We start from the raw sequence: 14,377 nt of genomic DNA, 5'->3' as shown, positions 1-14,377 counted from the left end.
GAGAGAGAGAGAGAGAGAGAGAGAGAGAGAGAGAGAGAGAGAGAGAGAATGGGAAAGAAAACAGACAAGCAAAGAGTGGGTAAAACAAGTATACTAACTTTGAAACAGAAGAAATTCCTAAGCTCAATTTTACCCAGTTTACCCAGTTATTTTCTACCAGCTCCATTGGTTTCCATTGTCTATATGAACATATGCTAAACTTATAGATAAAACAAATAAACACAAAGTTTCTCTTGGTTCATATTTTCTGTTTACAGTGACTGACACAGGACCTTCCACTCATCAGAAACTCTGTCGTTCACTCATTCATTCACAGGGCACATGGAACACTTATTAAGTGTTCTGCCCAGATGATAATGGTATGTCAGTGAAGAAAGAAAATATCACTATCCTATTTGCAAATTCTGCCTGCAGGGAGCATAATAGTACATCATAGAACAAAGTCATCACATGTTCATACCATGAAGCCAACAACCTGCAGGAGAACGTACATGCTGCAACTTCCTGGGTGACTAAACTTGGGCAAGCTGCATATTAGCCATTTTGTGCCTCAGTTACTTTTTTCTTTAGTAAAATGGTAATATGAGGTAATTGATGTGCTCATGTGTATGAGTGAGTAAAAGCTCTCAGATCAGTATTTGGCAATAATAAGAACAATGTAAGTGTGAGCTATTGTTTGATGGGAGAGCCTGATCTACATTTAAAATGGTAATAAATAGCTCTCACTTAAAAGGGATAGATGCCAGAGAAATCAAGACAATGAAACCCAATATAAAAATATGAACGGATTGTGAATGTATCATTTGCTTGGTGTTAACTGTAGAGCGCAGGTCAGTGACTAAGCTTGTTGCTCGTTGGATGTGTCTCTGTCCCCATTTGCTCATCTCTGAAGAAGGGGTGACAGATGGCATTCTCCACAGCCGCTCTCTTAGGATTGGCAGAAATAGTAGTTATTGCGTGCTGGCTGCTATCACTGTGACCTGGTCATATACAGCCTGATTGGTATATCACAGGAAAGCACCTTAGCATAGTTTAGCATGACTCTCATCAGAATTTCTTCAAACTGTTAAATGTGTTCTGACTTCATGGTTATCTACAGGAGTCCATGTAACTAAACTTCCTTCAATGTATTCTGGATTGTCATTCTGATATTTTTACAAATCTATTTTTGCTATCTTTGGTAAATTTTGTCTGTAACTTTAAGTAAAACTGGCCTTTTAAAATATCTTCTCTAATATATTGTTAACAAGATTATAGTTGGCTTCATATACTGATTTAACAACTTATCCTTAATTTTCTGTTTTGTAAAATGATTCCATTTTTAAAAGTGTCATAACAATCCGCATTTATTGAATTACTAATTTGAGTACTTCAGTCCTCTCTAAGCCTAATGTTTGCTCTCAAACGTTTTTCTTGAATTCCATTTCTTTAAAAAATCCCATTATTGATGGGTCCCCACTCCACCTCCCATAGGTCAATGCGCTTTTCTCAACTCACTCAAACCACAATCGCTTATTTTATCAAGATTTTTTATATTTCTTTATAAATACTCACTGGGCATTCCTAATTTTAATATACATTAAGTTAGTCATTATTTATACTTCTGTTATTAACCTAGATTTATTTTCTATCTTGACTGTTTTATTGATATAAGTAGACATTGGGATATTCTAATCAACTCAAATTTAAGCTCTCAACTTCAATGACTTTGTCTATTCTACTTCTATTTTCTTTGTTGTTTTTGTTGTTTTGTTTATTTGCTTCTTTTTTTTTCCTTTAGCTTTGTTCATTGTTCATTGATAGTCTTCTTGGGTTATTCAAATAATTAACTTCCTGGAAACTGTACCTCTAAGCTTCTTTTAAGTACTGTTGTTTGTCCACATACTATAAACTTTGACAAGTAGTATTTGCAATATCACTTTATTATAAATATTAAGACATTCTTTTTTGTTTTGTTTTGTTTTGTTTTGTTTTTTGAGACAAGGTTTCTCTGTGTAGCTCTCTAGCTGTCCTGGAACTCACTCTATAGACCAGGTTGGCCTCCAACTCAGAAATCCGCCTGCCTCTGCCTCCCAAGTGCTGGGATTAAAGGTGTGCACGACCACGCCAGACAAGACATTCTTTATAATTACTTCCCAACTTTCTCTGTAGTCTAAGGTTGAATAAATAATTCTTAGAAATAATATATGTGTGTTTTCTCTTTCAATTTATTTATTTATTCACTTTACATCCCAATTACTGGGCCCTTCCTCCCAGTCCCCCCCCCCCCACACACACACACAAACCGTCCTGCACACCTCCTCCCATTCTCCTATGAGAAGATGGAGTCCTCTACCCCTTATCCTGCCCTGCCACATCAATGCTCTGAAAAGCTAGACACATCCTCTCCCACTGAGGCCATACAAGGCAGCCTAGGTAAGGAAGCAGGGTCCACAGACAGGCAACAGCTCTAGGGGCAGCCATTGCTCCCGTTGTTGGGGGACCCACATGAAGATCGAGGTGCACATTTACTACATATATGTGGGAAGCCTTGGTTCCAGCCTGTGTTTGCTTTTTCGTTGATGGTTCAATCTCTGGAAGTCCCCAAGGGTCCAGGTTAGTTGACTCTGCTGGTCTTCCTATGGAGATCCTATCCCCTCCATGGCCCTCAAATCTTCCCCATATTTCTGTAAGACTCCTGAGCTTAGCTTTAGGCCTCTGCATCTATTTCAGTCAGCTTCTCAGTGGAGCTTTAGCCATAAACTATTAAAATACAATGGATTACCATTCTCCATGACTTATATCTTTAACTTAAGGATATCAGCTATATTTAATTCTGAAAATTAAGCTTAATGCTCTAATCCCTAATAAGGTAGAGTTGCTTCTAATACCAACAATGTGCTTGATTATTAAATATTGCTAACTACTGAGTTCACTACCAGGTTAGTGAAACAAAATTTTCAGATAAATGTGAAATGTATAAATTAATAAATACAGCAGGATCTTTATTAATGAGGTTATTTATAAAAGGGAGGCATCAAGTCAAAGGCTATATTTTTCTCACAGGACTATCTTGATGCATTTAAATATAAATCATAAAAATAAATGTTTTCCCAGAAACAAATATTAACTTTTTAAAAATACTAACATTTTATTAATGTTTCTCTGTTGGTCAGATTATGCTACAGGCTTTTAAAATTTTTTATTCATTCCTTGAGAATTTCAAACAGAATATTTTACCATATCTTTTTCCACCCTCTAGTTTCTCCTAAATTCCTCTGTCCATCCACTCAACTTCATGACATCTCTGTTTCTTAAAAAGGAAACTTTTAAAACTGAAAGGGAATTACAGTTGGTTTCATGATTAAAATAGTCTTACTATTTCTCTTACATTGTAGTTATAATTTCCTCTTTTGTTTCTAAACTTACCTTCTTTTATTTTTCTCTCTTCCCCAGGAAAAATTATGACATCAACATCCAAAGGCATTCTTCGCCCATTTCTAATTGTCTGCATCATCCTGGGCTGCTTCATGGCATGTCTGCTCATTTATATCAAGCCCACCAACAGCTGGGTCTTCAGTCCAATGGAGTCTGCAAGTTCTGTGCTGAAAATGAAAAATTTCTTCTCCACAAAAACTGATTATTTTAATGAAACTACCATTCTGGTTTGGGTATGGCCATTTGGGCAGACCTTTGACCTTACATCCTGCCAAGCAATGTTCAATATCCAAGGGTGCCATCTCACAACAGACCGCTCATTGTACAACAAATCCCATGCGGTCCTGATACACCATAGAGACATCAGCTGGGACCTGACTAACTTACCTCAGCAGGCCAGGCCACCCTTTCAGAAATGGATTTGGATGAATTTAGAGTCACCCACTCACACCCCCCAGAAGAGTGGCATTGAACACTTGTTCAACCTGACTCTAACTTATCGCCGTGATTCAGATATCCAAGTGCCTTACGGCTTCTTGACGGTGAGCACAAATCCCTTTGTGTTTGAAGTGCCAAGCAAGGAGAAGTTGGTGTGCTGGGTTGTGAGTAACTGGAACCCTGAGCATGCCAGGGTCAAGTATTACAACGAGCTCAGCAAGAGTATTGAAATCCACACCTATGGCCAAGCATTCGGAGAATACGTGAATGATAAAAATCTGATTCCCACCATATCTACTTGTAAATTTTATCTTTCTTTTGAAAACTCAATTCACAAAGATTATATCACAGAAAAGCTCTACAATGCATTTTTGGCTGGTTCAGTACCTGTTGTCCTGGGTCCAAATAGGGAAAACTATGAGAATTATATTCCAGCTGATTCATTCATTCATGTGGAAGATTTTAACTCTCCCAGTGAGTTAGCAAAATATCTGAAAGAAGTTGACAAAAACAATAAGTTGTACCTTAGTTACTTTAACTGGAGAAAGGATTTTACTGTAAACCTACCACGGTTTTGGGAATCACATGCATGCCTGGCATGCGACCATGTAAAAAGGCATCAAGAATATAAGTCTGTTGGTAATTTAGAGAAATGGTTTTGGAATTAAAGTGTCCATCATTGTCACAATGAAAAAGATTAGTGAGACATCATTCAAGTTTTCAGGATAAGAAGAAACACGCTGCATTTGGGGCACAGTTTAATTTTTAATTTTTCCTGCCCTCCCTTGAGGACCATGTATATTTTGGTGAAATTTTTAAGAGATCAGAATTAGCAATCACTCAATTTGGTTTTAAATTATCCTGTATATATGTGATAATAAGCACTGGAAATAATTTATTCGTCACTCTCATTTGTAAACATTCTGTTTTTACATTTTATAGTTGACTGTAAAGTAAATTTATGATTTACTTGTTTCTACATCAATCAGATCTTTAATCTATTTGGGAAATATAAATACATATCCTAAAATATGAGAGACTTTTTGCCAAGTATTATAAAGTATAGATTCTAGCTTGTATAATGCTAACAAAGAAGAATTATTGAATCACTTAATTTTTAATCTCTTTGACTTCAAAGTTGAACACTACTGACAACTGGTATAGTTTTTACTTGTACCACATTTGTGAAGGGGGGCTAATTGATGTAGCAAATAAGAAAGATATGAAGCAGAAATGTTATTAGACTTCACATTCATTTTTATTAAGTTGTTTTGCAAATGTAGATTCTCAATATTTTAAGTTAAAGAAAACAAGAATTTTCAGACGAACAATTTATATAGTTTTAGGAAGATTTGTTTGTTTGTTTTGTGGGTTTAGTCCCTAATAATACCTAAGAGAATCTTTTCATAGTTCCCTTTCAAATCATGAAGATAATCACTATTTTAAAAATAAATAATTCCCTCTTATAACAATAAAAAATGAAATCTTCAAATACAAATAAATGTATAAATTATATCATTTATAGAACACTAGTTACTTCATTCATTTGAAATATTTTTTCCAACGCATCCATATTTAAGTTTTATTTTACTGTATTTGTTAATAAATAGAAGTAAAACTTGAAAGATCTATCTGATCATTTAAAAGAGTTTAAAATTTTTGCCAATGGGTCAGATATGTCATAAAACACAATAAAGTGGGAACCTACAAAGAATACAGTGCTGACCCAGAGTAAGATTTCAATATGTATTTACTAAATAAATTTTCAGTATTAAAAAAGTAATGGGTACATTTTTGTTTTTGATAAAGGAACAGTTTTAGCCAAGAGCTATTAATTAAAATTCATCATTTTATACCATTTAAAATAATATCCATACATAGAATATGTTGTTAATATATTCAGGGCTTTACACAACCAATGTAAATTTATTGCACTGAATTTGGGAGCATGTTATCTAGGAACTTTCATCTGCCTGCAAAATTCTCTTCTGTAAGTGCAGAAGAGATAACTGGGCATATGCAAATACAATAGATTAGGAAAAAAATGTGATTCTGAAGACTCTTACAGAAAATTTTTCTTTAAAGGGTTTCTAAAGCCTGTGTCCTATTCTGTTCAAAACCTACAGAAAAAAAATAATGTTCTGATGACATCTATTTGGATCTTTTGTGGCTCTTTATATTTCTCTATTATGTATTGCAATTAACCAAACTCAGGCTAATTCTCCTCATCTATAGAGAAGATTCATTTCAGTTTGAAAGCAGGAAGTATGTGCTCGATCAGACATAAGCTCCCTTAGCATGGGAAACATTTGAGCAAAGAAAGACCACAGAATTAAACGAGTATTAAAAGAGTATGATCCCATATTTATTTTTTAAAGACATGGTTACACAGACATGGTTTAAAGACATGGTGATATGGTCGATCCCCAACTGCCACAGAGGTAAAGATGAAAATGTGTTGTCACTGCAGGGTGACAATGGAGACTTAGTAAAAAAAAAAAAAAAAAAAAAAAAAAAAAAAAAAAAAAAAACAACAACTAAACAATACTAGTAAATTTACCCCATTGTTTACCTGCTCAATATGTGTTAGAATGGCAAGCTTTGTCTACTCATGATCCAACATAGATTTTTCTCTAGATTATCTTTTTTCCACACATCATTTTTACATGTATACCAAGAAATCTTACATATACATAGATACTCTCCTAAAGGCTCTAATCATATATTTATTTGCTTAAAGTCAAATTCATGCATTTACTTGTGATTTTTTTGATCCAAAAATGGTAGAGAGCTAAGCATGCATTGCTAAATTTAGAGTATGCTCTCAGTGAAAGCTGGAAAGCATTCGATGTTGCTTTCATCTACCATTGCTATATTGGATGCTAAGAGACCTGAACACAGTTGCCTCTTTTGTTGGCTATGAATTTGAGCTCATTCTTGGACTGGAAGTACAATTAAATGCCAATAGTGTTAGCCAAGCCAAGGTATCAAGTATTTCACAAGTGCATCTACATATTTAGAACCTGATGCCAAGCCACAGAAAGTCTGAACTTTAAGTCCATAGTTACAGCTAGCTTTTTAACTAGAATATACAACAATATTCATAAGTCAACCTCTTTTTCCTTTCTGTAAACTAACTTGTTATTTATTTATGACATGTTTATTCCTGATATGTTGAGAGACAGGCATGTCAACCCCACATGTAGTGATAATAGAAATTAGAATTTAAGGATCCAATTGCTATGACTCTCATTTCTCTCTGCCCTATCCATACCTTATTGTACAAATATATCTCAATTCCTATAAATGTGAATATCACCTGGCATTATTTAGTCCCTGTAGGATGGTGTGTTCTGGGAGGACTTTAGCCTTTGGAAATATATTGAACAGAATTTGAGATGCTGACACTCTTTCTGATATTATTGTTTTAGCTGTTGAACTTTAGCAGAAGGAATGAGCTTCACTATGTGTGAGTGAAAAAATGTACCACTGACAAGATATGCTATTGGCTGCTCTGTTAATAAATCCTGTGGCTCATACTTTCTGTAAGCATATCTCTTATGAAAGATAGATTGATTCAACCAAATTGGCTTGCTGCTGGTATAATAAAAGCAGATAATATGCCTAGAGGTCAAAGATGGCTCTAAACAGGTCATGAACAAGTTGTCACCTAAAAGTGCAGAAAGTCCTTATCACCAGTGCTCTCAGTATTTAATTGCTATTTAGTTCAGGCCTTATTAATAGGAATACATTTTAAGCCTTACTTAAGAGAAATATACTGACTTATCTATTTAGCTGTATTGTATTTTAGAGAGCAAAGATCTTGATAGCCATATATTTTAGGACAGCCACTACCTGATGAAGTAGAAAGTATAAAAATACTCTCAGTGGGAAACCGGCATCAGCTTACAAGATTCCTGTTTACTGTGAAAAGCTCAGTCCTAGAGTGTACAAAGCTTGAACCAGAACTCTTGAGGTAAAAATGGACAGAATACTTAAGGAATTATTCGCTCAGTCTTTAAACTTTTGTCTTTAATTGGAGATTAAATAAAGAATGAATAAAAACAGGTAATAAGCTACTCAGAATTTCTTTTTTACTGAACTTTTTTCAGAGTAGACTTCATGGCTGTTACTCACCAAAAAAGTGTTTTGTGAGTTAATGTTTCAAAACATTTTAGTTCTCCACATTTTTGTTTCATGCTTTATGATGTCAGCTCCCCTCAACTCAAATCTCAAGAGAAGGAGGTTTGTTAAAAATTGCAATCAAGGTCTAGATATAAGAGATTTCAGAAGCTAAAAGATAAGCATTTATTCATACAGGAGGGGTTATTAATGGTTGCCTGGTAAATAATTACATCAATGAAATTAGTGGACATGATAGATACTTTTAATGTAGTCAAAATAACAGCTTCTTCATTTGAAATGGGGATAATCTTTTCTGTTCAAATTGCTTCTAGATTCAGAGAACAGACAGGTTAAGTCCTTCTTATCATATGTTTAAAAAAAAACAAAAGAAATAAATATTATGAAAGATTAAACTAGATTTGAAACTTCTTAGAATTCTATTTTAATATTAACCATTCACCAACTGTTAACCTAATAAAAATGAAATCAGGACGTGAAGAGAATTGAAAATGAAGCATCATGATAGGCAAATGTGTATTACCAAACTGTGGGGAGAGAAACAGATTTACCCTTCATTCTTGCCAATTGGATTTGTTGTATAGTGAACATACTGCAAACATCAGTCAATCAAGTGATTTTTGCTGTGGGCATCTCTCCTCTGGAGTCTTTATGGCACTGTGAAAATGGGTAAGCTCTGCTACTATCCAAAGTATGGTCCTGTGTAATTAATATTCAGTCCATCCATAGTCATAAGCAGTTAATAGAGTCTAAATGGTAGACACATTGTTGAACTAGAAATATGAGTAAGTCTACCCTAGACTATCATTGCAAAAAATTGAAGCCTTGAGAAACTCACTTGACCTCTCTGGATGACCTTGTTAGTAAGAATTCCTTCAGCACAACTGCTTTATAATATGAGGCCTAAATTGATATGTGCATATATTTGAGTTCCCTTGCCTATCCAAAATTATTTTTGAAAGTTAGTGCTCCAAATAAAATTCCCTTTCTTTTCTCTAGACTAATAGAGAACAGGTTCTTTACTGAAACTTACAATATAGTAAGTGCTCAATTAACTAATCTTTCTCCTTTATATTTTTCTTCCTCTTAGGTCTTCTGCAATATACAGTTTCTTACAATTAGTTATCTACAGAAAACAACCATATATTGAACCCTATTCTAAAACAATTCACATTTTTTATACTATATGTATTCTTAATATAATAATCTAAAATTATTTATTGATTATACTCAGGAATTCAGTGGAAGCATATTGAGTTCCTTCATCAACAGGAATATAGAGTTTGAGTATATAGGATTGACTATATTTAGAAAACTTATTCTTTTGACTCGAGGCTAATTTACTTTCATTCATTTAACATACTTTGGATATATTTTCATTTAAAAGTAAATTCCATACCACTAATGTTTTAAAGCATTACTCAAGGCACTGTTCCTAAGCCATGTAATCTAGAGTTTGCAGAGCTACTTATTAATAATACTGACACCTGGTCCATTTTCCATTTAATTAGAACCTTTTTACTTAAGAAAACAAAACAAAACAAAACCACAAAAAACAAACAAACAAGAAAAGCAAAAACAAACAAACAAACAAACAAAACAAAACAAAACAAAACAAAACAAAACAATAAAGGAAGAAGACAGAAACCATGGTATTACTACAAAGTAATCCTATGCCTCTCAGAGGTTCTCTGACTCACATCTGCTTTGAGAAATTGCTAGATCAGTGGCATAAGAATTATTTACATCATTTGAAAGATTGTCATAATACATAGGATGACCTAGGTCTGTATTTTTAATGAGTCCATAGACAATTCAAACATGTTGCTAGTTTTGGAAGTCTGGGTCCTGTCTATTAAATAGAAGTAATTCTATACTGAAACAATACAGGCATGAGATATTGCCTTTACTTAGCTCACTTGGGATCTCCTTAAATATATTGGTAGGTGTTACTATATTTCAAAGCCCAAGATGTTCAATCTTCGTTATGTCTTGTACAGTGGTGCTGCTCTTCAGCTATGATTTAGGGCAAACTATCATTTCCTGAAAATTATTTTTCACAATCTTTCTTAGACTTTTAAATGCACATTTTTTTTCAGTTTTAAGTACAAAAACAAAGGTAGGCAATTATTAGGATCTCTTGCAGCCATCAAAATTGTACATATTTGATCAATTTCTTTCCCGAGTCTCAGAAGCTTATTGATAGGTAGGATATGGCAACATGTTATAACACTTTGGATTATCCACAATCATGAATTCAATATTAAATGTGAGCTATTCACTCACTAGCTGACTCTCTGTGCCTGATCTCATCTCTGTTGTTATCATGATTTGTATGTGTACAGTAGGAGTAGCCTATTTTGAAAACAAATGAATTAATCTCTAAAACATTAGACAACTATATGTATGTGTATTCTGTGATGTTCTACCACTGAGATATATGCCTTTGGTTGTAAAAAAAAAAAGAGAGAATAAGAGAAATCTAGAATACATAAAAATTTCAGCTCTAACATCTATTGCTATTAGGCTGGCAGCTCAGCTCGTAAGAATTGCTGAAAATTTAAACAAGTCAAAGGGTGAATATTCAATAGAAGAGAAACAAACATAGTGTGGAAGGTTGCATTGACATCACTGAAATCAGAACGGCTACTCCTCGATAGAAGGGATTTACACAAACCTAGTGATGAAGCATGCGGTAACATCTACTGAAATTAGAAAGTACTGGGAGGCAAGTGGGGGTGGTGGCACTGATGATCTCACTAACCACATAGAGCATTTCCTAAAATAAACAGACCTAATCTTCACTGTTATGAGAAATCAGTAAATTAATATTAATTTAGCTTGCTAGCCGCTCATACAGCTGAAGTCCATGGACAGAATCACAGAAAGATTCTCAGAGATCATTTTCTGGTGAGAAAATTGCCCTTAGAAATATCCATCAACTTGACTAAATATTTCATGTCAACTGTTGGCTTAGGCACAGAAGCAGCTGAGGGTAGATTACAAGAAAATAGAGTCTCCCTTTACCTTTCCTTAAGATTTAATAAAAAAAAAAGGAAGAGTTCAAAAATGTGAAGATATAAACTCATTAAACAGAAATTAAATTGTTCAGTGATGCAGAAATCGAGCAATGAAAATAAGTTTAGGAGGCTGTGATTAAGACTCGACAAATTCTATGATACATAAGATTTTGGCATGAACAATCTCAACTGCATACTTATAATTTTTTAGTTGAATGGCCCCCAAAAAAATATTTAAGGAAAATTTCCACATGTAAAAGAGGATAGTAATTAAAATAGCATATTAATTATTTTAAATTATGTTTCTTTAAAAAATGCTAGAAATGTCATATTTTCATTATAACATCAAAATACTTCAAAAATTGAATTGGTTTACTGAATTCTCAGACAACCAAATGTTTTTAAATTATTTGAACATGTAAAGGACATGAAATAATAGACTTGGAGTTTCATTGCAAAAAACATACAAATTCTACTGGAAGAAAGTTTTACAGGTGATTTCTATACGATGTAAACTGGTAGAAATATGTTAATGTTTCTACACAGGCCACCATTCCCTTCGATTAATGAGGGTATAGCAGCTAGACAATCAGACTTGGAAAAATGGTTTGCAAAATCTCAGTTAACATCCAAGACCTAGTACTACTAATTATGTAAGAAATAGGAGCTGGTTACAATGCATCCCTCATCTCAAACTGGTCTCAATAACTCCCTTCAGCTCATGGTTAAGAAACTCCTAGAGAAGCCTTTCTTATCACTGTGAGATCAGCAAAGGTATACTCATATGGGTTCACATATGATGTGAACAATGGACAATATGAGATCCAAATCAAGAATATCCACTTGTCTACCTAAAACTGGACGACATGTACATTATAAGAAAACATGATTGGTCACAGATTCTAATGTCATGTTTTTTGTTTTTTATAAAATAACCAAGGGACTAGGATTATGTTTTTCCTCTTTTTTTCTTTCTATCGCTTAAAATCAGGTATGATAGGAGTCAGGGATTACAGAATATGACAATGTAAAAAAATTAATATTTTTGTAGACTCCTAAAAAATAAAAAAACCCATTGAATATGCTTTTAAAATTCAATTATCTTCTCAGTAGTTATGAGGCTTATTCTGCATGTGTACCAGCATGGGATAAAGGAGTACTTTTTAAAGATAAATGATAAAGAGCTTAAAAGTCTAAGTATAGACCTAGGTTTACCAAGATTCAGAAAGAAGAAAGCATCAAGAAGAAACAAGAAAATGTGAAACAGACTCATAATCAAAGTCCATCCGTTTAGCTCCCAGCACCTATAGTGTAATTTGCTAGCATTTCTGAGCCACAGATTTCTCATCTGTTATCTAAAGGTGATAGGCAGTACAGTAGATACACCTAAGAAAGTCTTCATAATAGCATTGATCTAAAACCCTGGTTTAAGTGTTGGACTGCCATATATTCTGAACTTTTCCTCCGTGTTCTCTTCTAGGGGGCTTTGTTCAATGAGTGGTAGGGAAGGGTAAGGGGGAAATTTGATACTGTTTTAAGTGCTGCTAAAGAAGAAAGTTGTAGAGAACTATCACAAAGGAAGAATGGAGAATGTGTCTACCATCTTGATTCCATTGAAGGCTGCCATACAGGCCATAGCCAATGCTTGCCCTGAGTGGTTTAAATAATTTTCATAGAGGATTTTATACTCAATGAATTGAGGGCAAAGCAATCACACTGGAATAAAATGTGCCAATTTTTCCAATATGCGAATTGTAATGATCAGTAATTCATAAAACTACTTTGAGAGCAATCAAATATTTTAGTATTGTAATTTGCACTATGATATTATGATGTTCAGGCAAACTAAAATACTCTGAAATCTAATGCCAAATGTACAGTTCATAGGTTCATGTTACTTCTTATAAGTGTTTCATTGCATTGTAAGAGTTGTTTAATAGCATTAACTTTCCCTGGGTGTGTTGTTATGATGCAGATTTAACAGGGTTATTGTAAGCACACTAATTAGTCATCTGGGGTTTTATAGATAAAATCATACATTGATCAGAAATCACTTTTCTACTTATTTTTTTGTAGAGTATTTTTCCACACTTGAAAAAACATGATTATTTTATATCAAACATCAGTTTTCCTTTAAAATCTTATTTTAGTAGCCAATGCATGTTTGAAATAAGATGTTAAATATTATATGACAATAGTAAGATTGTGTTTGTAAGTGAAAAATGCATGCTATAATGAATCATACAGCTTTGGTGGCATATTCTACTGCCACCTTATATGCAAGCTTTCTCTTAACCTGTGTGCATGGTCCACATGCTTTCAAGAGTCTTTTTTTGATATTTACAAAGTGACATGTGATTTTTTAGTGCTGATGAGCCAGTGAGCCAATATGCAATCCTGTTCTGCTTTCATTTTTCTTCTTTACATTATGTTGTAAATTTTCTCAGAAAACTTTTTCTTGGAGTTGTTGGCAATAAACTATAACAAATGAAAGAATTGGCTGGTAAATCTTACAGACAACTTACTGTTACAAAGCATGAAGATGTGAGAAGATCATTTTACAAGCTTCATTTTATTAACACAATACTCTGGCATCTTTTTGTATAGTTAAGAAGAGCTTATCGTTTTTGAAACACTGCCAAAGTCAGTACAACTGCCAAAAGGGAGGGACACCAAGTCAGACCTGAATTACACTAAACTGAATAATAACAGACTATCCAGACTGCCAGACTGTGTAGACTGCCAATCAGTACAGTAAAGTGGGAGGGATATACCCACTCTTCTGTTTCTTAGTAATTAGAGAAATGTATAAGGAATATGAATTTTGGCAACAGAGACATGGCTTTACATGCTGATAACTCATGGAAATATTTAAAATAAAACTCATTCCATTCTTAAAAAAAATATGCCCAGGCATTTTGTTTGTTTCAGAAATGTACTTGTGTTTTTGAAAGCTCTAATTTCAAACAAGTAATATATGTAGACCAACTGTTCCTTCTACAAATAATGTCATTTATTGTAACACATAACGATTAGTACATAGCTTTCAGTCAGTTATTTGAGTCACCAGTATAAATATTCATAATGTTTGAAGGTGATTTCACTGTGAGGTTATGAAAGCAATCGAAACCCTAGTTATTTGTTTGGGTTTTTATGTGTTTGTTTATAGAAAAATGCTTCTTTTAAGTCTAATTTTAACAACATCAACTAAGTTAATCTAATGCTAAGAAAATTGACTCTACTTACTATTTCAAGTCACCATCCTGAAACTGAGTCTTGCTGCAATCCAAAAATCAAGCATTGATTCAAATGATGAGCAGCCTACTCTGCCATGGAAAGGGCAGCCACAGCAGTCATGA

At 33.8% G+C, this 14,377-nt stretch overlaps 1 protein-coding gene across 1 annotated transcript in view; it reads left to right on the top strand.

Annotated features, from left to right (window-relative positions):
- Window positions 1-6,386, top strand: part of Fut9 (fucosyltransferase 9) — a 167,502-nt gene extending 161,116 nt beyond the window's left edge. Inside the window, exon 3 of the mRNA XM_021161307.2 lies at window positions 3,436-6,386. Within this exon, the coding sequence (XP_021016966.1) occupies window positions 3,444-4,523 (1,080 nt within the window). The 5' untranslated portion in view covers window positions 3,436-3,443 and the 3' untranslated portion in view covers window positions 4,524-6,386. The remainder of the gene's footprint in view (window positions 1-3,435) is intronic.
- Window positions 6,387-14,377: the final 7,991 nt, after the last annotated feature.

Source organism: Mus caroli, chromosome 4, assembly GCF_900094665.2.
Source record: "Mus caroli chromosome 4, CAROLI_EIJ_v1.1, whole genome shotgun sequence".
Taxonomy (NCBI): Eukaryota; Metazoa; Chordata; class Mammalia; order Rodentia; family Muridae; genus Mus; species Mus caroli.
The sequence above is the reverse complement of the archived record's forward strand: the minus strand, read 5'-3'. Positions and strand labels throughout refer to the sequence as shown.